This window comes from Dendrobates tinctorius, unplaced genomic scaffold (assembly GCF_039654945.1).
Source record: "Dendrobates tinctorius isolate UK_male_01 unplaced genomic scaffold, ASM3965494v1 ptg000138l, whole genome shotgun sequence".
NCBI lineage: Eukaryota > Metazoa > Chordata > Amphibia > Anura > Dendrobatidae > Dendrobates > Dendrobates tinctorius.
In genome coordinates this window covers 2,966,711-2,993,935 of record NW_027361806.1, presented here as the reverse complement: position 1 = coordinate 2,993,935, position 27,225 = coordinate 2,966,711, and the positions used below count along the sequence as shown (strand labels likewise).

The following is a 27,225-nucleotide window of genomic DNA, read 5'->3' as shown; positions in this document are numbered from 1 at the left end:
GAGGCCACACACCCTCACAGTTCTGTTGAGCACTGATGGTGTTCATCCAGTGATCGATCCAGCACTGCCAATACTCTTATTGTTCTGAGCTTATGATGGGGCATAGAAATAGAATTGACCAAAGCAGCTGTTAATGTTGCCTTAGATCGCTGTCACCATGTTCAACTAACATATACAGCTGTGGCCAAAAGTATTGACACCCCTACAATTCTGTCAGATAATACTCAGTTTCTTCCTGAAAATGATTGCAAACACAAATTCTTTGGTATTATTATCTTCATTTAATATGTCTTAAATGAATAAACACAAAAAGAATTGTCCTAAAGCCAAATTGGATATAATTCCACACCAAACATAAAAAAGAGGGTGGACAAAAGTATTGGCACTGTTCGAAAAATCATGTGATACTTCTCTAATTTGTGTAATTAACAGCACCTGTAACTTACTTGTGGCACCTAACAGGTGTTGGCAATAACTAAATCACACTTGAAGCCAGTTGACAGGGATTAAAGTTGACTCAACCTCTGTCCTGTGTCCTTGTGTGTACCACATTGAGCATGGAGAAAAGAAAGAAGACCAAAGAACTGTCTGAGGACTTGAGAAACCAAATTGTGAGGAAGCATGAGCAATCTCAAGGCTACAAGTCCATCTCCAAAGACCTGCATGTTCCTGTGTCTACCGGGCGCAGTGTCATCAAGAAGTTTAAAGCCCATGGCACTCTGGCTAACCTCCCTAGATGTGGACGGAAAGGAAAAATTGACAAGAGTTTTCAACGCAAGATTGTGCGGACGTTGGATAAAGAACCTCAACTAAAATCTAAACAAGTTCAAGCTGCCCTGCAGTCCGAGGGTACAACAGTGTCAACCCGTACTATCCGTCAGCGTCTGAATGAAAAGGGACTGTATGGTAGGAGACCCAGGAAGACCCCACTTCCTACCCCGAGACATAAAAAAGCCAGGCTGGAGTTTGCCAAAACTTACCTGAAAAAGCCTAAAATGTTTTGGAAGAATGTTCTCTGGTCAGATGAGACAAAAGTAGAGCTTTTTGGGCAAAGGCATCAACATAGAGTTTACAGGAGAAAAAAAGAGGCATTCAAAGAAAAGACTACGGTCCCTACAGTCAAATATGGCGGAGGTTCCCTGATGTTTTGGGGTTGCTTTGCTGCCTCTGGCACTGGACTGCTTGACCGTGTGCATGGCATTATGAAGTCAGAAGACTACCAACAAATTTTGCAGCATAATGTAGGGCCCAGTGTGAGAAAGCTGGGTCTCCCTGAGAGGTCATGGGTCTTCCAGCAGGACAATGACCCAAAACACACTTCAAAAAGCACTAGAAAATGGTTTGAGAGAAAGCACTGGAGACTTCTAAGGTGGCCAGCAATGAGTCCAGACCTGAATCCCATAGAACACCTGTGGAGAGATCTATAAATGGCAGTTTGGAGAAGGCACCCTTCTAATATCAGGGACCTGGAGCAGTTTGCCAAAGAAGAATGGTCTAAAATTCCAGCAGAGTATTGTAAGAAACTCATTGATGGTTACCGGAAGCGGTTGGTCGTAGTTATTTTGGCTAAAGGTTGTGCAACCAAGTATTAGGCTGAGGGTGACAATACTTTTGTCTGGCCCATTTTTGGAGTTTTGTGTGAAATGATCAATGTTTTGTTTTTTGCTTCATTCTCTTTTGTGTTTTTTCATTTGAGACAAATTAAATGAAGATAATAATACCAAAGAATTTGTGTTTGCAATCATTTTCAGGAAGAAACTGAGTATTATCTGACAGAATTGCAGGGGTGTCAATACTTTTGGCCACAACTGTATCTCTCCCAATTCCTCCATAGACATACATGTTGGGTATGCAGAGGGGAATAAGCCGCTCCAGACACCTGTGGTAGCAACCTATCCCACCTGGAACAAAAGAATCAAGAATTTAAATTAAATATGTCCGATCCCTTCCTCCACCCAACATCGTCTGTCAAGGGAGTGTTGACACTCCCCTGGATACACCAATAAAATGAGCAGGTGAGGATGACTTATCTAATTTGGAAAAATTCCTAAATGAAGACCCAAAGTGTTAGGGCTGGCGGAACGCACCAAATTATAAAATAATAGTAGGTGCGTTCACAGCCCGGGGTCCACCGTGCAGAGGTTGTACACTGATGCTAAATAATGGCGTGAGAATCTAGCGGTGTGAAACCAGTCACACATGGGTTACGTCACCCAATGTGAACAGGGGCGAACTCTGTTAATGCACAGAGCCGCACAACCGCTAAACGTAGATGCCGGAGCCTGTTAAGCTCACAGAGCCCGGCCAAAAGAGTGCACAGTGTACGGCCACAGAACTCTAACCCAAGGACACGGGGTTAGAGTCCTTCTAGGCCCACTGAGCGCGCGGCGTCGCTGCCGCGAACGCCGCTATAGACGCTGGCTATGGAGCACGTGCACTGAGGCGTGCCGAGTCCCTGGTGAGGACAGATGGCTGACTCATCCTCTGACCTACCTACGCCTAAGCCTGGGCGCTAGCAGGCTAAGCTGCACAACACATGTGTACCAAGGGTAGGGGTTTCTTAATGAGTCACTCATAGAGACAATCATACATGCATACATCACTCACTCCACATAGTCTGTAAATACAGTCTTATCCTAGCGCATGGCCGAGCGGCCATGCGAACCTTTTATAGCCGCGAGCGTCCGGGACCTGCCTGGCTTCTCGGATGGGCCAATCCGAACAGGAGAAGGACCTGAGCACGTGACCTTCGATCTCCAATGGGAGACCACTCCACGGGCATGCTCAGTGGCCCGACATGGGGACTTAGTCCCTGGAGAATCTCGCTGCTGAGCAGCATGTATTGCAATAGCTGTGCCAGAGGTGGCAGCAGCAAGCAAACCCACGGAGCTGGTCTGGGCAGAGCGCTTGGACCAATGAGTTTGCTGAGCAACCTCCTCTGCGGCTATAGAGAAATGGGAGACTGCTGGAAGGCTCGGGATTCTCGCTGTGCAGTGACAGAAATCCGACGCCTAACACAAAGTCTGTTGGACCCATCTGTGTTCATGATCCAAATACAGGAAATAAATTACTGCTACTTAAGGAAAGTGTTTGCAGTATACACTACTTTACTTGTGCCAGATGTAAGCCCCCCTTTCACACATCAATGTCTCCAGTACATGTGGTGACAGAATTCACATGCACTGGAGACAGTTACACATGTAGACCCAAGAGGACAGGTCTGCGCACTTGTCAATGTGTGTTTCCACAGACCATGTGTTGATGGGCAAAACACGCTGACATGTCCATTTTTTAGCAGCAACACGAGCAGCAAAACATCCCACCCACATGCACACTGATGACATCTGTGTGTCATCAGTTTGACACGAACCGGCGCCGGGTGCTGAAAACCGCTCACATCATTGTCCTCTGCTCTGCTTGTGATCAGCGCGAGCAGGGGACAGTGTTGATAGTTATATTCAATAAAATTAAGAATAAAATAAAAAAAAAAAATCACATTATACTCACCTTAATGCTTAATTCCCTGAAGCCACTGTCCCCTGTAAGCAAACAAAAATAAACAACAATATCCCTCACCTGTCCGAAGTTGAAAGTTTACATCCATTCACAGACTATTACTCCCATCAGCCTATGCCTGCTGTCGCTCATAACAGCGGGAGCAGGTGCCGTTGATGGGAGTATTCATCAGTCGGCACCTGCACTGTAAACAAATAAATTCTTAAAAAAATGACATGGGTTAGCCTTGCAGTTCACCGTAAGGCCTGGTCTCCCTGCAGTGAGTCATTCTCTCCAGCATGAACAGGCGCCTCTGGCCACCACTTATGCAGATGAGAACATGTCGCACAGAAGGATTATGACATGGGACACTATGGACTTTTTAAAATTCGGACAGGTGAGGTATATTGTTTTTTTAATTTTGTTTATTTACAGGGGACAATGGATTCAGGGAAATATGTGTTAAGGTGACTATAGTGTGATTTTTAATTTTATTCTTAATTTTACACTTGAAAACTCCTCTCAACATTGTTCCCTGCTCTCGCTGTTCCCAGGCAGAGCAGAGAACAATGATGTGAGCTGTCTTCAGCACCCGGTGCCTGAGAACTGAGCGAACTATGCCGGCTTTTCTCAGGTGCGACTACGTGCGATAGTGATGCGGCACACGTGTGCCACACATATGAAACACGCACACAAATATATATCTCCACTACTGGTTTTTCAAGTACAGGAAATATCAGAACGTGTGAAAGAGGCCTAAGGGTGTGGACTGTACTATTGTGTTCCTGCCTCTGAAGACAACAGCCGTATAATGTGAATAGTGTCATGCATTTTCTTAAGGGCTTTCGGCCAGGTGAAGTGTCAACTATGTCCTGCGTTTTTTTGTGTATATTGTGCAGTACATGAGACAATGTGAATTGCCGTGTATTGTGTTATGGTAATGTACAGCATATAAGTAAAGTAAAGAGTTAATGTACACTGTAAGTGGTGCATAGCACAGAATATGCATTGGGTAAGCACAGGATAAGACATAGGTTAGTGCTTAGGATAAAGATAGTGACTGTAGGTAGGATACGACATTAGAATAAGATACAGTTCATATTTGGGACTAGCTCACATTGGGAGGGGCTAAGGCCAGTAAAAAGATTACTATCTGATAGTAGATCAGATAGATATAGCGAGTTTGTTGGTGATAGTGACAATGTCAAGTTCAAGGTGCAGTAGGCTGAAGTAAGGAAGAGTACATATTGTTCTGAGTGGTATGAAGCCTTACAAGACTCCCTGCGGACATTCCTGCAAAGTCCGGTGCCTTAAGCCCCTATCTCACATAGCGAGATCGCTAGCGAGATTGCTGTTGCGTCAACGATTTTGTGACGCAACAGCGATCTCGCCTGTGATCTTGCTACGTGTGACACATAGCGGCGATCGGGCCCCTGCTGTGATGTCGCTGATCGCGCTCGAATGTCCTGGGCCATTTTTTGATCGCTGGTGTCCCGCTGGCCAGCATGCATCGCTGTGTTTGACACCATAACAACGACGAACGACCTCAATACTACAGGTCTGAAAGACAGGGTCCCAATGACCGTCGTATCATTCCATATTGTTGCTGCGTCGCTGGTGAGATCTGACTGTTTGACATCTCACCAGCGACCACGTAGCGACGCACCAGCGACCCCTACTAGGTCATATCGTTGTCGGGATTGCTGGTGCGTCGCCAAGTGTGACGGTACCCTAGGACTCCAGACAGGTGCTACAGAGAGCATCTTAATCCCTTCCATACAGAGGAAGATGTATGTGGAACAGCATGAGGAAAAGATAACAAATCTCAACAATACTGCGAGGCAGGACAGGAAATCCCTGGGGCTGAAGGAACCAGTAATTGGAGGGATAGTCCAGGCGGAAGGGAAAGTAAAGCAGAAAAAGTATAAAGCAGAAAAAATTTACTATATTACTGAAATAAGAAACATTGGGTGCTGTGCCCTATACTGTGTGTTACAATCGGATGTACTTTATGGCATTGCACTCTGCGGAGGCCCAGGATATTCAGAGAGGAAGCAGAGGATGGCCCAGCTGGAGGAAGAGGTGCGGCCTGCAGGACTGAGAGGTCCCAGTAGAGGTCACAGCCAAGGCCCCGGTGAAGGCCTAGGAACTGGAACCCGATCTTAAAGCAGAGGAGGTTGTTTCAGTATGGCTGAGGCCCTGCAGCCGGGTGGAGCGGCTGAAAGCCATGGTAGCAGCCTGGACAGTAAGAGAATCCCCGTCTCCAAAGGAGTTATCAGCCTGGGAAACAGCCCCCACCCCACAGCCACAAGCATAAGTGGAACAGCATCGCAACACCTTCCATACAGAGGAAGATGGACGTGGAACTGCATGAGGGAAAGGTAATGGATCTTGGCAATACTGCGGGGTCGGACTGGAAATCCCTGGGGCTAAAGGAATCAATAAGCATAGAGATAGATCATAAGGAAACAGGAGAACCTGGGGGAAACCTACACAAACATGGAGAGAACATACAAACCCCTTGCAGATGTCCTTGATGGAATTTGAATCCAGGACCCCAGGGCTGCAAAACAGTGCTAACCAATGAGCCACCATTCTGCCCACATTATGTTGGCCATTGAGTTTAGTGACTATTGAAAATTTTTTTAAGACAAGCAAGGAGACTTTAAGGGCGTGATTTTTGATACAGAGAATGGATAGATTCTATGGGGAAAATGTAATCCACTGATTGAATTACGGTATGTTACTTTGGTGTATGGGGTGTGGGGGAGGATTCATATTTGGACTTTAGTACCCAAACTGTCTGGCATCTTGGTACAGTGTCCGACCATTGATAGTTTCTAGTCCGTTCTTAATTCCTTCTGATTACAAGTATCCAGTACCTCTGGCGCTGACGTGTCTTCCTACACCACATCTGGATTAGATGTGATCTCTGCATGACTTACACAGATAGAGAAGGCCATTTCCAGTTTTATAGCTCAGTCATAAGCATTTGATTTGTGCAGCTTCAGAGAGAGTCATTTAATTAGCTAGCACTCTGTGTCTAATTAGCATCTTTCTCTCGGAGTCTTCTCAGAATATATTCATAAACAAATACATCAGCATTTCAATTACGTCTAACAAACAAGCCACCGCTAGCTGGGTACAAATAGGTTACAGCTGTCTCCCGATCAGTCTTCATTGTGTTAATCATAAGATTGTATAGAGAAACTTGTCAGCGAGGACGTAAGTCACAGACAGAGACATCATCTCCGCTGACTGACATTCAATAGAAGTCAAACTATGGAAAATCATACCTATGTATGGACAGGCAAGACCAAAACGTTGCCCATCAGAAGCTTTACCATTTGGATCATCAGCTGGTATTGTAGGGTAATCAACAAGTGAAATACCTTAAGGGGTTGTACCAAGATCACTAAGGGACACATTACTGGATCTCCCACCAATCTGGAGACCAGCACTCTGCAGTGCCTTGTTCAAATGGAGTGATGGTCTCGTATAGTTCAGCTCCATAGACAATGATGGGAGCGGTGGTGCGCACGCAGGACCATGGCTTTATTCATACGGGAGCCCCATTCTTAAGATTGGTGGTCTTGTGCCAAGACAGATGGGGGACACATTACTGGGACTCCCACCAATCCGGAGAATGGGATTCTGGAGTGCCTTGTTCGAACGGAGCGATGGTCCCACATGCATCCATCCTATAGACAGTAAGGGTGTGGTGGTTGTTGGCATATGCAACAGCTGTGGACTTATTGTTTATGTAAAGGAGGACTTTATGCTGATCTGACAATAGAGGGCGATGTTGTGTAAAGTTTCCTTGCCTAATGTGCCGTAAGAGAAAAGGTCTCTTTTGTTAGTTTCAGTTTTGTTTTCTCTACTTCCTGATGATGCAGCTGTGCATTTTTTTTCTTTTACCTCATGTTCTGACAAGTAAAAGCTTGTTATCCCATGTAATATGCTCTGTGAAGGTTTTCTACTGAACTGTGGATATTCAAGGAGCTATCCAACAAGCTGTGCATGTGGCGCCATCGTTCCATTAATATGTGTGCATGTGGCGCCATCGTTCCATTAATATGTGTGCATGTGGCGCCATCGTTCCATTAATATGTGTGCATGTGGCGCCATCGTTCCATTAATATGTGTGCATGTGGCGCCATCGTTCCATTAATATGTGTGCATGTGGCGCCATTTGGGAACCCTGTTATTGAGATTGGGGAGGGGATCTCAGCAGTGGGATCCCCAGAAAATGTCATCATTATGCTAAAGCAAGGCTATAGCTAATGTTCTTTGTTACATAGATAAATAGCTATACAGGTTGAAAAAAAGACATGACCAAGCAATTACCTTCACTTGACTCGATTCCATCTCACCTAGGAAGGTCTCAATCATGGAACCCTCCCTTATTATCTTAATAGACCAGTGTTTTGAAAATGTTTGTCTAAACCTCAGATTCAAAGCGATGTGTAGTCATTCATAACAAGAGGAGGGCCAAAGATCAGTGGGCTTTTTCTTATAAAACAGGGAGCCATGCATGTTACTGTCCATGTTTTACGTGCTACAAATATAACTAAGGAAAGGCAGAAAGTCACAAGGACAGAGGGACTGAACTCCACCATTCTATACCTATTCCATTCTTGCCTATGTCCTCATCTTGGTTTAGTTTAGGTATATGGAGAAATTGTGGTCAAATTTGCATAGATGGACGGTACAAAGATACATCAGATGAAGCCAATCTTTTCTAGCTCTTCAGTCACTTTCTAACACAACTGAAGTGGCTCTAGAGCCACAAGTTGTAACGACCTTGACCTGAATTACATAGATCGACTTATACTTACCCTTTGACCCTTTGGACCTTGTATTCCTGGTGTTCCCCTTTGTCCCGTAGGACCCTATGACAAAAATATGGAATTTGGTCATTATATATAAAAAATTATAATAATAATAATAAATTTTATTTTTATAGCGCCGACATATTCCACAGCACTTTACATTTCAGAGGGGATTTGTACAGACAATAGACATTACAGCATAACAATAATCACATACAGTAGATTATAACAAATACCAAGAGGAGTGAGGGCCCTGCTCACAAGCTTACAGTCTATGAGGAAAGAGGTAGACACGAAAGGTGGGTGGTAACAGTTGCCCTGATTGTACGGACCAGCCATAATGAGAATTATCAGAGAGAACTAATATTTTTACATGTAAGCAAGGGTTTCATCTTACAGCTATTAGATCTGTTTTCCTAGTAGCCAATAAATATTGCAAATTTATAGTCATGAGTCTGGTTTACTCACGAGAAGAACATCCCAGACTCCTCCAGCAAAAGGGTAACAATGTTTTGAACTTCTGAATTTCAGGCTCCATATCTCACCATCCACTATTGTTTTGAGCGTGAGACCACCATTACTTTATAGACAATCATCCTGGCTATCTCATACATAAATTTGACTTGCAGCTATTTAGCATATGATTGGTTATAAAGATTCTTGTCATGTCACTTGCATTGTTACTGTTTTGCTCCTGGTGGTGGAAACATTTTTTTCTTCCTGAATACTACAAAATAAAACCTGTTCTCACATTCCCATTCTCACAGTGTATTATTAGGTTGATTCCCAGGCAAAAGGTCACTGGTTCAAATTGAGAAGCAGCCATGAAGACGATTTCCCAAGAAAAGAAAAACAGCATCATCCAGCTCATTGATAGCGGTCTCTTGGCCAAGAAATTGCCAAACTGCATCATGTGAGTGCCATGACAGTTGTTTGAATACGAAATGAAGTCCGTCCATCCATTCAGAAGCCAAAAGGTGGACATCCTGGCAAAATATCGGAGTCAACAAGTCGGCTCATCCCAAGGTCTATCAGTTTTGGAACGACAAACACGGCAGTGAAGGTGGCTCGTATGCGTTATAATAGTGAGATCACAGAGGTCCATGCAAGCACAGTGTGACACACATTACATAAGTCTGGAATGGTGGCCCGAAAAAAGGTGAAGAAGCCTCGCCGTCAATATCATCATAAGAAGTGTCGGCTTGAGTTTGCAAAAAGTACGAAAAGTGGACATTTAAAGATTTGAAACGGCTGATTTGGAGCAATGACACGAAAGTCAATAGACGACTCTGATGCAAAGGAAAAAAGGGCTAACGGATTGAGAAATTGAAGGAAATGTCAAGGAAGCCAGATGATATCGGGTTGTTTCACAGCCAAAGGCCAATTGGATACTTGACCATTATTGATGGTGGTCTCAATGCCGAGCTATATGTGAGTATCCTACAAGATATTATTGTTATTTATTTATAATAGCACCATTAATTCCATGGTGCTGTACATGAGAAGGGGGGTTACATACAAAGTTATAGATATCGTTAACAGTAAGAAAATTTACAATGACAGACTGGAACAGAGGGGAGAGGACCCTGTCCTTGCGGACTTACATTCTACGGGATGAGTTACTTCGTACACTCAAGTACAATGGGCATGAAAAGGACGACATAGTGTTGCAGCAGGACAACAACCTGAAGCATACGGCGAGATTGGTGAAGAAATGGTTCAATAACAATGAAGTAGAGGGGATGGATTGGCCTCCACAGTCCCCAGACCTCAACCCAATCCAACACTTGTGGGTGGAATTGAAGAAAAAGCTGCATACAGCCCAAAGTGAGTCAACTAATTGCACCAACTTTTAGAATTTGTAAAAGATCCCTGGGATCAGATTTCGATCTACACATGTTTGAATCTGATCGAGGGCAGCCCAGAAGGATTCCAACAGTGTTGAAAGCCAAAGGAAGATTTAATAAATACTAGCAAAATAATAAAAATTAAAATTTAGATCTTTAGGAGCAAAACAGTAACAATGCAGTGACAATAATCTGCATAATTAATCATATGCTAAATAGTTGCAAGTCAAATTAATGTATGACATAGCCAAGATAATTGTCTATAAAATGATGTCAGTCTCAAGATCAAAGCAGAATTGGATAATGAGATATGGATCCTGAACTCAGCAGCCGCCTTAGGCACGGGAAGAGGAAGATTTTGATCCCATTCCTAGTCTATCACTTACTGGTAATCCTGGTGGGCCAAGTGGCCCAGGTATGCCAGGGGGTCCTGGATAGCCCTAAAATGACAAGTAATATTAATAAAAATACAAAATATAGAACTTATGCAATATTTTTACACAATGTCTTGCATATGTTACACTATGTGTTGATTTCTATAATTTGATTCAGTGTTTTCATGCAAAAAAGTTGTGGTGAATGCCAAGTTGAATGGAGAAAGACAATGAGTCCTGGCTTCATCTCCCACACAGAATGATTGACAGTCTTTCCTATGAGTCAGTCTTTAGGGAGAGCTGTAAATTACCCTGTGAGGGCAGGGTCAGGTCTCCAGGGCTTTTTCCAGTAAACAGTTTTTCCATGTCTGTACCCCAGTGTGAGTGCAGGGAGATTACATACGGGTGCAGGGAATGTCTGTTGCATTTGGGTGCAGTACATTTATCAACTACATATAACAACACATTACATTGGGAAATCACGGATGGCACATTTATAGATGGTGTGAAGTATTCAAGTTGTGCATAAAGTGAAAATTCTGTTGTCGATGTGTATGAATTGGCCTGGCTTCAAGGGGTTGTCCAGGCTTGGGGTTTAGATATGAAGTCACTCCATGTGACTGCAGACTTGTGAATTTTCAGGATTCTCCAGGACTGGCTCCAGGAAAGGAGAGGTGCATGACCACAAGTAGGCGATATGCATACATGTGGTCACATGCCGACTAGACGTATGCGGCTTCGCTCAATACAAGTGATTTGAGCAAGACCAGACAAGTCTAATAGGAATGTGTCCAGAAGTATTCAAATTATATACTTGCGGTCACATGATTGTGCGCTGTTGGCGCCGGTGAATCCTGACAGCACTCAGTGTGCACCGTGTGAGGATTTACAAGTCTGTGGAGTGACTGTAGACTTGAATCACAAGCCTGCACAAAATCCTTAACTAATGAACTGAACCTGACAGCCAGCCCCCTTCATGCACATTACTGGTCAAAGGTCGATGGATAGGGATGTGAAGGAAGCTTTCTATTGTGTTGAGGCTAATTTGGAAGTGGAGCTTAATAACACAAGCCTATTAGTAAGTGATTTGGTGAGGTGTAGAAAGGGGGCTGGCTTAGGTAACGGACTGAACCTGATAGCCAGTCCCTTTTATACACATCACTGCTCACTTCCCGTTACATAGGCAGGAGGAAGCTTTCTATTGTGTCATTACTAATGCAGAAGTGGAGCTTAATAATTATGACATTTTAGTAAATTATATTATTTTAACACATCATTTTTTAAATAGCTGGACAAACACGTTAAAAATTGTTTGCTATATTCATTGGCAAAAAAAACAACGTTGCCCCTGCCCCTTGTAGTTTGGTGCAAGCAGATGGTGTTTCTGTGCTGTTACAGTAGAAGACAGGCTGTCCACTGATGAAGAGACAGCCCCTCTGTTTGGGTACAGTCTGTAGTATTTAGCGTTTGTGGTTTTGAATGAGAAAAAGTTATGTCTTTAAGTGCAAAATACACGTAGTTGTGGTGAGCCCTGTGTAGGTAGTGCCTACGGGGACTGGAGAACATCTTAGGTAACTTGGTTCCAGATTTACTATTTTTGCTGTTTTGCAAATTCTTCCAGCTCTATATGTCCTGCGGCAACTTACACAGAGATGTTAAATTACATTTCCATGAAATAAGTCTTGTAATGTTACCCTGGTGGTCGGTGCGACTGTTTAAAGCATAAATGCTAATGATGGAAAAATTATTTCAGGCTTGAATAGCTTAGCAGAAAGTCGGAAAATCTGCAAGGGCCATTGAAACCACAAAACAATCTTTACGTAACTTTCTGGTTCCAGTCTGTCAGTGAGCGCTCCCTGCCAAAGGAAATGTCTTCATTCAGCTACAGACAGCGTATGAAGTGTTCTGCAGTCGCTGTGCGCTGTAGTATCCATTACATGGGTATTATATAATACTGCACATCGCAGGACGTGTGTGCAGGCAGCAATGCCGCCCCATAACTAGTACTGCTTGACCGCTGCTGGGAAAACAGGGCGAGATGCAATATGATCTCCATGGGACTAACATGGAGTCACGGGATAACTGCAACCGCAATTGTTCCCTATAAGAAACAAGATCACGATTGTCACAAGAAATGTAAAAGATTTTTGCCAGCGATCGTAGTGATTTTGTAATTTTATGTTACCATGCCACCCAACCTTCAAGGGTATTCTCATCTGAGTATGTGATAGCTTATCGGCTAAGGATGTGCCATCACGAAGGGTCTGTTTACATAGATCGACTGACAGCACAATATGACCGCCGATCGGTTATTTGATAACCTGTTTACACGGGCAGACCAAAGTAAACAATGCACATCACGGGCTGCCATGTTTCTCGGCAGCACAAGTCCTGTTTACACAAGGTGTTGCGCTGCCGAGAACAACGATCTTTTGTGTTGCGCAAAAGACCTTTACACCCGATGAACAGGCGTTTTGCACGGTGATCGACAGCCTGCTTACATCGAAAGATTATCAGGAAATGGAGGATCTTAAGAACGCTCGTTCATAATTATCTTGCAGTGTAAATGCTGTTTCAGTGATTGCTAAGGTCCCCCCCCCCCCGATCCTGAGATTGAAAGCATTGCTTTAGGTTGGTGTCCTCTACACCGTTTCTCCAGCACATTAGTACTAATGGCTGCGCAAGGAACCACAGTAGGTCCCACTCATTTGAATAACTTGGGCTAATGGAGGGAACCTTCTCCCTCTGTCAAACTCCTCAGATTCCACTTTCGCATCTGACGGGTTAAAATGCTGGGATCGGAGCTAGTGCCGTTTCAGCAATTGTACATTGCTCTCGCTGTGGAGGAATGGCGCCAAACATGTATTTCCTAATGTGACAAGTTACACTAGAAGAGGACATTCTTATATGTGATTTTGCATTAAGGGGTTGTCCATCATTTTAAAATTGATGTATATGCACCATAAGTATTATATTGTGGGGTCTGAATCCCGATACCTCAGAAGATCGGCTGTTTGACGGGCCTGACGCTAGTGCAATCTCTTCACGCTCTGTCTTATACATGCATGCACCAGATCCACACCAAACTAACACAGAAGGCCTAACGTATGTGTAAGACCTCACATTTATAAGTCCCGATAACGCCTTATTAATAATCCCAGGGTGCAGCATAAATTAAAAAACTCTATACTTACCTGTTCCTCTTTTTTCAGAGCAGGTCACCTAACAAATAATGTTATGTGGCAGCTGCAGGCAATCAGTGGCCGTCGATTGCCTGCAGCCCTAACAGTTTTATTAAAGTGGAAAAACAGTATTTTTTCCACTTGGACAAAACTGAAGGCTGCAGCCGATTAGCGGACGCTGTTTGGCTGTAGCGGTCACATATTATATCTCGTTCGGGAAGCAAATATTGAGTTTTTTTTATTTAATGCCAATATGTAATACCCCTTTTAGTTTCATACACAAGATCCGCGTTCTTCAATGAGTCATAATGGACGGGACATAATATGATTGTTTATGCTTTCTTATACCTGAGTCCCTTTTTCACCAGATGGACCTTCAGGACCAGGATTACCACGCTCTCCCTGGAAAAAATGACATAATTAAGTATAATGTATCCTTCATCAATATTTTGTTATATCTTCATTAATGTTTACTGTAATAAACAAAAACAGGAAGAAACTCCTTAAACTCCTTGAAGACCAGACCAATTTAGGCCTTGACTAAAATGAACTCTTTTTTTTGTCTTTTCATGATCAGTCATTACTATTTTACTTTGAGATTGGGATAGCTATACAAGGCCTTGACTTTTACAGGATGACATGTATATTATTCACGTGCCATTCCTTAGTACATTTAATAAATATTTGCCTATAATTCATATTCATTTTGTGAAAAATGTAAAAAAGAATCAATGTCATTTTTTTTTTTTACACCATTCCCAAAACATCATAACTTATAGATTTATTGTACAGGTTGTCACAGCCCCCCGAGGAAGCCCATCACGTGAAACGCGCGTCGGGGCTATAGCATGAAGACACTGAACTCCCCATATGGGTAAGCAGCGTTTTGGTAGCACTGTTTGCAGCATTTTACTTATGTTTGACATTGTGGGTCTGTTCCCTTTCCCAGCCTGACAGAGGTATTAGGACTAGTGTCCCTGGGTTCATTATTTATTTTTTCCTACGTCTGCATTAGGGAATGATTTTCGGATTCATTATCACGTTTGAGATTTGTCGCTTCTGCCCTGTAGCGTGCCTTGTGTGCATGCCACTAGACACCTGCTGCTGCTCAGTGTCCCTGTGTCTTGTCTTCACCTTATTTATTCATCTAGCTTAATTTGTGTTATGTATCTTTATTTACCTTTTCATGTTATATGTGTATGCTGTCAATAAACTTTTTGATATATTTATAATGAGACAGTGTCTGTCCATTTTATACAACTTGTTACTCGAGCATAACACATAAATGTTTCCTTTTGGGGGGCATTTTACTCGGGTTTCGCTGTAAGTTCTCAATATTTTAGAGTTTCTCCTTCTGATTTTTGTTAATAATTATTTGGTGGTCTCGTTGTTAAACTAGGTTGTTACAGTTGTCAGAGCACCAAAAATGACTAAAATATGTGGCTTCTTCCAAGAAGAACATCCAGTCGATGTACGTCCATAACAAGAGAAGCTGGTCAGGTTTGATATAATCATAGAACATAATTTTTACAGACACATAATTGCGTTTTGCAATATTAATGGCAATTGCTGTGGGCATGCTCTGTGATCTGTGCAGAGGTCACTGTGCAGAGAGGGTAGAGAGTTTTGATCATAACTTATTGTAAATAGTGTTATTGTTTTTTTAAATCACTAAAAATTATTTAAACACAAGCTAAACAGAAAAAAAATAAATAAAAGTGATTTAACCCCTTCATGACTAGGCAAATTTTACTTGGTGCCCTCACGGCTTTTCCTCACCCTCCTCCAAGAGTCATGACGTTATTCTTTTTCTCTATATACAGTAGCTGTATAAGGCCTTGCTTTTTACGGGATGAGTTATAGTTTTGAATGACACCATTCACTTTACCATTATAATGTAGTAAATAATGAGAAATAATTCAAAGTGTGGTGAAATGATGAAAAAAATGCACTTCTGCCATTGATTTTTGGGTTTTGTTCTTATGGCGATCATTGTGTTATAAAAATGACCTGGCTACCTGGTTCACCAGTATGATTAGGGAGATGGCAATTTTTTTATAGATACATATTATAGTGGTGAAAACATTTTCCTGATGATACACGCAACTTTATTTTTCTATAAACAGAGCTGTGAAAAAGCCTTCATTTTGGCGTGCTGACTTTAATTTTTTTTATACTATTTTGGGTTACATACCAAGTTTTAATCACGTTTAATCCCTTTTTTTGGTGGTGCAAGAGTTTCAGTTTCTTTTTTTCTTTACTTCCTTTATCGTATTGATTAAATAATTTTCTAATTTCATAGATTGGACCATTCAGTGATGTAGTAATTTCTTTATTTTTGTATTGAAAAAAGGGGGATGATTCAAAAACTTTGTTTTTTTTATATTTGTGAAAACTTTTTTTTATTAACTTTCACTTTCATTTATTTTAGTCTCTCCCTAGGACTTTAATGTAGTCTACATTGCAATAATTATTACAGTTTGTAGTAAAAATGACGGACTGATAGGAATACCAGCTACAGGGTGGACCTCATAGAAGTACAAGGAAGGCGGCGATGGGACCTCTTGTAGGTAACTCATCGGTGCCCAGGAATGGAATTAAAAGACTCTCAAAGCCTAAATATACAAATAGCGGGTCTTTTTTCATAGAAATGTATATGTTCATTTTTTTGAGTGTTTTCTGGGTGCTTTTTCAGGAGGGTTTCAGAGTGGACCCACCTGAAAAAGACATCGTGTGCACAGTAAGACAAGACAGTAAGAAAACCTACACTCCTGACCATTATGTTTCCATAATATTGAAGCCATGTCTTTATGACTTACATGATTACACCTACTTAACATCAATTTATGGCTTTGAGAGTTAATAGGTATTTGGAATTTTTGTACAAGCTGCCTCCGTCCACGTTTTCCTTTAAACAGCCGGATCAGAGCAGAAATAACAATAAATCCTTATCTATCTCTTCAAAGAGTGTTTGCATTAGACATAATGTTTGCAAATGGGATTTATAGTATTCCTGTGTTGCAAGGATCTTTTCAGATGTTGTATTAACCAACATTTTTCTAAATTAATTTCACGTGAAATGTTACTAAAGAGCATTTCAACAGAAAACGACATACATTTATTGGTGTCAATATTAATATTTGAAAATCCTGAATTATTGTAGTTTGTTTACCATCTTCTGGAACACATAATGTATAAAGGATGACAGTTCCTGTTTTTTTTTCTGCTCACTTAACTGAATAGACTTGGACAGAGTCAGCAGAGTCATCTCATTATTACTAGCTGTCAGGGGAGATTTATTAACAGACGACAGCTCTACTGTACTGCCGGAGGCACAGATAAGGCAGAATAGTGACACTACAAGCACAGACAAAGCACTGTAGTCAACTCTCCTGCTAGTCTTTGGGTATTGACTCTACTCCGTCTCTTTTTGCACACTGTGTTGACACGTTATGACCATTAACTCCAACTCAATGAAGCTGCATTGAAGATACACATGTTTTAAGCACAATCTAAGCAGACTATACAGGAAAGTTGTATGTATTTTTATCATTTGGAACAATGCATAGGGTGCAAATCAAAGAAAAAACAAAACAATGATTTACTATGCCAAAAATACACTGTGTGCAGAATTATTAGACAAATGAGTATTTTGATCACATCATCCTTTTTATACATGTTGTCCTACTGCAAGCTGTATAGGCTTGAAAGCCAACTACCAATTATGTAAATCAGGTGATTTGCATCTCTGTAATGAGGAGGGGTGTGGTCTAATGACATCAACACCCTATATAAGGTGTGCTTAATTATTAGGCAACTTCCATTCAGTTGGCAAAATGGGTCAGAAGAAAGATTTGATGGACTCTGAAAAGTAAAAAATTGTGAGATGTCTTGCAGAGGGATGCAGCAGTCTTTAAATTGCCAAACTTTTGAAGCATGATCACCGAACAATCAAGCGTTTTATGGCAAATAGCCAACAGGGTCGCAAGAAGCGTGTTGATAAAAAAGGCACAAAATAACTGCCCATTAATTGAGGAAAACCAAGTGTCAAGCTGCCAAGATGCCATTTGCCACCAGTTTTGCCATATTTCAGAGCTGCAACGTTACTGGAGTATCAAAAAGCACAAGGTGTGCCATACTCAGGGACATGGCCAAGGTAAGGAAGGCTGAAAAAGGACCACCTTTGAGCAAGAAACATAAGATAAAACATCAAGACTGGGCCAAGAAATATCTTAAAGGGAATCTGTCACCCCTTTTTTGAGATCTCATATAATGATATCATTCAATTGTGTGTCACATAAGGATTCTCTTAGTACTTTTGCTTCCCCCTGACCCCGCACCTTTCATGCATAAATACCTTGTTTATATCGGTTCAGATGTATGTAAACTGCCGCTGTCTGGTCCGCTGGGCGGGGCTTATTCACCTGCTCCCCCCTCCCCGTCTTGCTCTACACATTTCTTCTTGTGTAGAGCAAGACAGGGGGGGGGGAGCAGTTGAATAAGCCCCGCCCAGCGGACCGGACAGCGGCAGTTTACATACATCTGAACCGATATAAAAAAAAGGTATTTATGCATGAAAGGTGCGGGGTCAGGGGGAAGCAAAAGTACTAAGAGAATCCTTATGTGACACACAATTGAATGATATCATTTTATGATATCTCAAAAAAGGGGTGACAGATTCCCTTTAAGACTGATTTTTGTAAGGTTTTATGGACTGATGAAATGAGAGCGACTCTTGATTGGCCAGATGGATGGGCCCGAGGCTGGATCAGTAAAGGGCAGAGAGCTCCACTCCGACTCAGACACCAGCAAGGTGGAGGTGGGGTACTGGTATGGGCTGGAATAATCAAAGAAGAAGTTGTGGAACCATTTCGGGCTGAGGATGGAGTGAAGCTCAACTCCCAGACCTACTGCCAGTTTCTGGAAGACACCTTCTTCAAGCAGTGGTACAGGAAGAAGTCGGTATCGTTCAAGAAAAACATGATTTTCATGCAGGACAATGCTCCATCACATGCATCCAAATACTCCACAGCGTGGCTGGCCAGTAAAGGTCTAAAAGAAGAAAAAATAATGACATGGCCCCCTTGTTCACCTGATCTGAACCCCATAGAGAACCTGTGATCCCTCATAAAATGTGAGATCTACAGGGAGGGAGAACAGTGCACCTCTCCGAACAGTGTCTGGGAGGCTGTGGTGGCTGCTGCACACAATGTTGATCGTAAACAGATCAAGCAACTGACAGAATCTATGGATGGAAGGAAGGTGAGTGTCATCGTAAAGAGAGGTGGCTATATTGGTCACTGATTTTTTTGTTTTGCTTTTGAATGTCAGAAATGTTTATTTCTAAATTTTGTGTTGTTATATTGGTTTACCTGGTGAAAATAAACAAGTGAGATGGGTATATATTTGGTTTTTATTAAGTTGCCTAATAATTCTGCACAGTAATAGTTACCTGCACAAACAGATATCCTCCTAAAATAGCCAAATCTAAAAAAAACAGACTCCAACTTCCAAAAATATTAAGCTTTGATATTTATGAGTCTTTTGAGTTGATTGAGAACATAGTTGTTGTTCAATAATAAAAAGAATCCTCTCAAATACAACTTGCCAAATAATTCTGCACGCAGTGTATTCAATATAAGGCACAAAAAGCTCTAATGCAAAACATATGTAGTACGGGAGGTAACATCTTATGACTTTGTGTTTCATTCTTTGTTTTTAGGAGCGACTGTGTAATACTTGTGACTCAGCAGCGATCTCGCTAGCGATCTTGCTTAGTGTGACGGGGCCTTAACTCTCCTCTCCTCATTCTGCAGCCATTGGTTCTCTCTACTCTTGTACCTGGGCCATGTAGCTAAGCTCAGAAGGCAAAACTTTAGCAAATATTTCAGGCACTAGGCATTCATGCCTCAACTCTACTCTTCCACTCCGCCAGCTCTGGACTCCTTGTCTCACTCAGCTCGGCTGCTGATTCAACTTTGCTATACCATGCTACAGTTCGACATTCGGACTCTCTAACTTACTCAGCTCTGCTGCTGAGCCATCTATGCTATAGCACTCTGTCAATTCGGCATTAGGACTCCATGACAAATTCAACTCTGTCGCTGAGTCAATCCTATGATACCATTGTGCTAGTTCTGCCTGGACTCTGTAACTTACTGAGATGTGCCACTGTGTAAACATTGCTATGTTGCTGTGCTTGTTCAACTTTGGATTCAGTGGCAAATCCCAGCTAAAGTTCATCTACTCTGCTACCTCCTGGATTACAACTTTTCCACGTCTATTGCAGTTGCTAAAACTCTGCTTCTTCGGTTCCTGTGGTTCCAGTTCTGCGCCTCCTTTTACTGTCCAGCCACAACAGCTTCCAGCGTTTCCTCTGTTACCCTTCAGCGCCATCAGTACCTGCCTGGGCTGCATAACAGCTGCTCATCCGTATTCTGGGGCTTCAAGGACATTCCTCACCAGGTTCGGCTCATGGTCGTGGTTATTGACATTTCTTTGGACCCTTGTAGACCTTTGTATACTTGTTGTTAATATACTATTGACTACAAACCATTTACCATCCCGTCAAATTCTTATAATAGCCCACCTCTATGATACCAATAATGGCTGACATAGCTAAATGAATGTCCCTTACTGACAGCTGTCGAGATATCAGCCTGTGCTTGACGATTCAGAGCAGTTACTCAGCTCTTATGATGAGACCCTCTCCAATGAAAGATTTCCTAAGAAACCCTCACAAAATATAAAAACATTAAATTAACCTTTTCTCCAGGATCTCCAGGTGGCCCAGGTTCTCCCGGCAAACCCTCAGGTCCCTACAAAAAAAAAGAAAAAGAAATAGGATCAGAATCACTCCATAACAAAGGACATAACATTGCACAGGAAATAAACTAGACAAAACAAATTTTCCGCCGAAAAACAATACTCAATAAAGTGAAGATTTTCTTGAAAAAAAAGGCAAAAAACAAAAACCAAAACCAGATTTCTTTTGTCAAAACTATCTCCAAATTGAAATCCTCTATAAAGTCGCTAAATCCCCAATTACGGCTCTACAATCCCTACGTTACATGATACGCAACAGCTTTGAGTCTGATGAGACTGCAGTGCCGCACATTCTCTTTAGAGGTGACGGCAGGTAACGTAACATTTCATCAAATAGTTTTGAATGGAGATGATGATTTACAGCGCCTTTCCCATGGTAAAACCGGTTAGCTCTGTTTCCATGTAGCTCAACAGCAGCAGCTTCTGTGTCCTCGTGTAATGTAAGAATCCGGCATTGACGGGAGTCATGGCTTCAATAATTCATCGCAGCTTCCGTCATCTGTTTTCATTCACAAATTGTCTTCAAATAACTCGACATCCAGATTTTCAGCAATGAAAAGACGTTCTCATGTTATCAGGTGCCGCTTGAATTTTTTGGGACCCGATGCAAAATTTGTACCGGCCTCCCTATACAATACTTTTGTTCCTTCTTGTGACACAGGGACCACTGGGCCCCCGTAAAGCAACAAGGTTCAGACTAGAGACATAAGCCGAAGTTTTTAAGTCCCAATGTAAAAATTTGATATCTTTTAAGAAAATGATTTAGCCCATTTTTCATACAAACAGAAATATTCATTCAAGCACTGATCGTAGGGAAAGGGGACAGTTATATACCAGCCCCATTTATAAGGTTGCCTATGGGTGCAATGTACAATTAGAGACCTAGCCTTATGGGTGACATTGGCAAATGCATTCTTTTTCATTCATTATTACACACTATAGGAATAAGAAGGAAGAGGAAGAAGAAAAGGGAGGAAGAAGAAGGAAGAAGAATGAGGAAGAAGAAAAAGAAGAAGGAGGAAGAATGAGAAAGAAGAAGAAGAAAAAATATGGCACTTTTTTTTTCTTTCATTATAAAATACTATAGAAAAACAGAATAGTTGCAGAGCGGATACAGGAGTCACAAAAACATCTGCTAACTGCGCTGCACTCTCTTATATCAAAATACGAAAACAAGTTAATGGAATATGGGATAATTATTTCACTACTGTAAGTTTACCCAATAATTATAAAATAGACCTGTATGTCCTCAATGTGGTTGCTGTGATGATGTTCATAGTCACAAAAGTGCCCCGATATGTTCAACAGGCAGCACTAATGTGTCTGTCTCCGGCCCTTATTATTAGTCTGTGCAGATAAAGCTTTAAATAGCCGTCTTCTGATCAAAGCATTCATGATAAGATTTGCATACCTTAAATGGTGCAGATAAAACATTTCCCTTCAAAACATGAAGATGGCAGAGTGCCACCGCTGACGACAGAGTGCCACCGCTGATGGCAGAGTGCCACCGCTGACGACAGAGTGCCACCGCTGACGACAGAGTGCCACCGCTGATCGCACAGTGCCACCGCTGATGACAGAGTGCCACCGCTGACGACAGAGTGCCACCGCTGACGACAGAGTGCCACCGCTGATCGCACAGTGCCACCGCTGATGACAGAGTGCCACCGCTGATGACAGAGTGCCACCGCTGATGACAGAGTGCCACCGCTGATGCTCCTCACCGGAAAAATGATGGGATGTAAACAAGCCCTTCTGCTGACACATTCTGCGCAGATGATGCAGGTGACAACTGCTTCTAATTTCCTGATTGTCCCGATGTCTTCGATCGCATGACTATATCTTATTTTTTACTCTTTATTCTTTTAATGTCTGTTGTGAATATTTTCAAATTTAGAATATATGTAACTCACCATAATAAGGAAAAAACAAGCTCTGGCAATGATAAATGTGAAGTGTTTATGTGCTTGGCACTTGTTTTCCCCAATGCGACTTCTCGATACAGCTGGACTAAGAGCATCCACTGGCTCATGTGGCTGCTGCGAAGCTGCAATTCCAGGCACAGCCATATGGCAGCGCTATTGTGCAAAAATGTTATGTTTTCTTCAGAAATTAACAAAGCCCATGTTTGACACAAACAGAAATATGCACTCTCAAGGCAAAGATTGCAGATATTGTAAAAGCAGGGAAAGGGGTCATTTACTTATGTAAGTCACTCATAAAGCTACAGTGCACTATGGGATATGATATTTAACCTTATGGATGTCATTAGCAAATTATTTATTTTTTCAGCTCTTGAAAGTTGTGACCCCATTTGTGAGTCTTGAGTTTAGCACTTACACACATGTCCGATTTTTTGCCTTTTAAGCCCAGAAAATTGCCCACGCAGGATGAGCATGATGTAGGCATTCACTAGCTGACATTTCCAAATTACGGTGTCATACTTCGCCCCCTCCTCAGGCCATGCACTATGCAGAACAGGTTTATTTGATCATCATCAAAAAAAAATAAAAAACTGCTAAGTGACAAATAGCCTTTGGCCGGGGTCACACTTGCGAGTGTGATACGAGAAACTCGCGCATCAATACCCGGCACTGCCACCGGTACTCGCGACCGGAGTGTGCGGCTGCATAGAAATACATGCAGCCGCACACTCCGGTCCCAAGTGCCGGCAGCAGTGCCGGGTATTGATGCGAGAGACTAGCGCAAGTTACTCACATGAAACTCGCAAGTGTGACCCTGGCCTTACAGTGAATCTGTCGGCAGGTTTTTGTCTCATGCCTCCTAAACAACATGTTCCGTATAACCCTACTCTTACAGCTGATTAACAGCTTTCCGCATATGCACAGCATACACAGAAAGCTGCCAAAACAGTGTATAAAAATGACAGCATGCAGACCAGCAAGTGACACATTGCCGGAATCGGGATCTCTGCCCCTACATCATGATGCTCTCAGATTACATAGTAAAATCTTGTAAACAATACCCTTTAGCGGAAATCTGTCAACAGGATTTCACTCCCAAACCATTTAGAAGTGCATGAAGCTCTTTCAAAGACAAGTCCAGCAATACCTTTAAATCAGTCCATTCCTTGGTTACTAAGAAATCAGTGTGAAGCACTAAGGTTGACCTGAAGCCTCTGCCACTCCAGCTCTATTCCCCATTCAGCACCGCCTTCTTCTGCTTTATTGATAGCTCTTTTGCCTGAAGTCACACAGCAAAGAGGCAGTCAGTATAGCAGGAGGAGGTGGCACTGGGCGGAGAATAGAGCTGGAGTGACAGAGACTTCACATCTACCACAGCCTCTTCAGCCTCATTTGCATATCAATTCACATGCTGATTTCTCAGTGTTGGAGGAAAGGACTAGCCATGTAAAAGATATTGCTGGACTTGTCTTTGAAAGAGCTACATGCGCAAATAAATAATTTGGGGTGTAAAATCCTGCTGACAGATTCCCTTTAAAAGCTACTAAATTGCAGAAGTCTTGTTGGTTTTCCTGACACGTCTCTTTTAGTAAATACATAAGTAAGTTCCATAGCAGCTGTGTGACTGGTCGTCCTTCATTGGCGGCATGCCATTGTGTAGTACCGTACTGGGATGGCGCTACCAGCTAGTCAGACTAGCAAATCAGGTGTATGTGCTGCTAATCGCACCTGCCGCAGATCAGACATTGCACGTTGGTTGTAGCTTCGAGGTATATTGAACACATCGGCCATTGTAACTTGCGGGATCTCTTGGATCTGCTCAGGAGGAAATATGACCTTGTGTTCACCATTTACCTGACATTTTGGGCATCAGACATTTTCAGTTTTCTAAGTCCAAATATTAAAACATTTCTGGTATTTTACTGCAAGTGCAAACTAAAAAAAAAAAGCTAATGAAAAACCATAACATGACTTACCAGTTCGCCAATTTTTCCGATGTTTCCAATATCTCCAACTTCACCCTAACGAAAAAAACAATAAAAAAACAAAGGTTACATGGAATACTTGCTACAGAGCGCTAAATCTAGTAAGGGCTGTCCTCTGCTTTTTATCCTGCTGATCTTTCTATGACATCATGGTAATCAATCAATATTTGATAGGTATAGGTCAACACCCAGAACCCCCAATCGATCAGCTGCTATCTGTTCTGTAGGCTGCTGGACGTAAACAGTGTACAGATCCAGCCCCTGTATCATGTGCACTGACCTTTCCCAGAGACTGCAGATCAGCTTATAGCCTCTTCAACTGGCGCTGATCTGCAGTATCTGGCAGCGGCCACTAAACACACTGTGGCGCTGTGGTGTTTCAGTGCATACACTGCTTACATATGGCTGCCACTAGAAATGATAATCGCTGATTGATGGGTGCATCAAGTGTCGAACCTTCATCTATATCGGTCACCTATTTTGACACTAGAACCTGCAGGAAAAATAAAAGCAAGCGGTCATTGTGAGCCCTTCTGCAGTTCTAGTGTTAACACGACTGTCTCTCATCCGAGAAAATTGGTCAGTCAGATTACGCTAATCATACTCTGCTCAGACACTGATCAGTGTGTGATCAGAGTATAATCCAATTTTCTCAGATGTGGAGAATAAAAAAAAAATATGTTTCTCCATCTTCTTCATTAAGCCTGTCTGAATTTTTGAAAAATTGGACCATATTCGAATGTCATAGACTTGAATGGTCGAGTGAGTTACAATTTTCGGAGGTAAATCGTGCATGCAGCGATATATGTACTTGCACCACTCGGTCCGAGGAAAAAAAATCAGACATGTGCATGGCCTCATAGATTAACATGGGGATGAGTGCTATCTACCAAAACGACGGATCGCACACATCCGATTTTTACGGTCATGTGCATGAGCACAAAGATAAATCCTCAGTATAAAAATTTACTTGCTGTGGTCAATACCAATAGAGGGAGGGGGGATTTCTCTCTGTCACCGCGTCTGCACCCCCACAACTTGATTTCAGGATATCAAGCTGGTGGCAGAGCACAGACTCTGTGGGAGAATGAATGGGTTTATTTGGGACATACAGCATCCGTTAACTGCACAATCCCAATATGGATTACAGGACAGAACAGAGAGGGCATATCATTTACTCTAGAGAGGTGCTATATGCGCATAAACAAACTATAATAGTTAACACAGCGCCGTCTGCTGTCTGATTAACACAGTCCCTCCACAGTACGAGCCTGCAGTTGTTGTTTACATGAACACAGTCATCATTGCTTGTAGCAGGGTTTTTGTCATGTCATGCTCTCTACACCATGGTGAAATATTTTGGAGCTATACAAGAAACTAATTAACAAATATAAAATAAATTATATGCATGTAAAAAAAAGCAATAAACAATTCTCAAATCCTAATGCATAAAGGTTTTTTTTTTTTTTAGATTTTACTATAAGGCTTAGGCTGTGTGCACACGCTGCGGATTCCGCTGCGTTTCCGCAGCGGTTTTGGCCGCTGCGGACACGCAGCAGTTTTAGCTGCGGTGTACAGTACCATTCATTTGAATGGGAAAAAAAAAACGCTGTGCCGACGCTGCGGAAAAAAACGCGCGGATTTGCTGCGGTTTTGAATCCGCAGAAAGAATTGCATGTCAATTCTTTCTGCGGAAACCGCTGCGGGTTCCTATCTCCACCATTGTGGAGATAGTGAATCCGCAGGACCAAACCGCAGGCAAAACCGCAGATAATCCGCAGGTCAATTGCGGTTTTTGCAAAATCCGTGCGGATTAATCCGCAGCGGATTCCGCAGCGTGTGCACGTACCCTTAGAGATCTATGTGCAGTAGTTCACTATTAATTAATGGCAAAACATAATTTCTCTGCAGCCATAAACCTCTATTGATATAACAGCCAAGAAATGCTGAGGAGGAGGAAGAGGAAGCAATTTCATGTCCCAGATGGTGATCTCATCGGAGTATGTCTGAGAATCTCCATGTCCATATTCTTAGACGAAGAAGCTGCACTTTCTGGGTAACAGATAAATAAATCACCTTTAAGCCTTCTGGTCCTTGTTCTCCTGCATATCCTTTACGTCCCAGTCTTCCCTGACAACAAATTAGAGAAGAAAATAATTTTTTTTTAAATTTTTCTGTAAATGAAACTTTTGGGTTTCTACATCATCACCCCTGATATCCCTTTAATTAGGTAAATGTGACCTATTGAAGCTGAACTAGTGGATGGCACATCTTTGCTTTATACATTGCACATTTTGACATTATAATGGGACAAAGCTTTTTTAACACTAAATACTTAAAGGGGCTTTCCTCTTGTAAGTTTCTTCAGCCCGTAAGCTTAAAGCCCATATACATATTATACTAAAGGTGGGCCTGTCAGCTAAAAATAATATATTCAGAGGTAGTCCCTTCTGCCCCAGCTCTCCGACGCTGCTCTGGGTGATTATTTGCAGGCTGCAGTGATGACATTATGACTACAGCGCATGTGACCACTGCAGCCAATCACTGGGCTCAGAAGCTTGTACAGGCTGCATCGGCAGAACTGCTGAGATCAGTGATTGGCTGCAGCAGACACATATGCTAGGATTCAGAAAGGTAATGCCTGATGTGGATACGCTGTGTAAGACGGCATTTTATGTGCATGGCTTTCTGAATTACCTTTCTGAATCCTGCTCATATAGGTATTGTTCACATGATCAGGTTTTAAATACATTAGATAGG

General features: G+C 42.2%; 1 protein-coding gene across 2 annotated transcripts in view; it reads right to left on the bottom strand.

Moving 5' to 3' along the window:
• Window positions 1–27,225, bottom strand: part of COL24A1 (collagen type XXIV alpha 1 chain) — a 310,883-nt gene that overhangs the window by 98,411 nt on the left and 185,247 nt on the right. For both annotated transcript variants that reach the window (XR_012220101.1, XM_073544400.1), the window contains exons 23-28: window positions 26,542–26,595; window positions 24,457–24,501; window positions 20,495–20,548; window positions 14,079–14,132; window positions 10,561–10,614; window positions 8,334–8,387 (exon numbers count right to left, since the gene is read on the bottom strand). Coding sequence is in view for 1 of the 2 variants with exons in the window: in XM_073544400.1 (XP_073400501.1) it covers window positions 8,334–8,387; window positions 10,561–10,614; window positions 14,079–14,132; window positions 20,495–20,548; window positions 24,457–24,501; window positions 26,542–26,595 (315 nt within the window). In the remaining variant the exon portion in view is untranslated. The remainder of the gene's footprint in view (window positions 1–8,333; window positions 8,388–10,560; window positions 10,615–14,078; window positions 14,133–20,494; window positions 20,549–24,456; window positions 24,502–26,541; window positions 26,596–27,225) is intronic.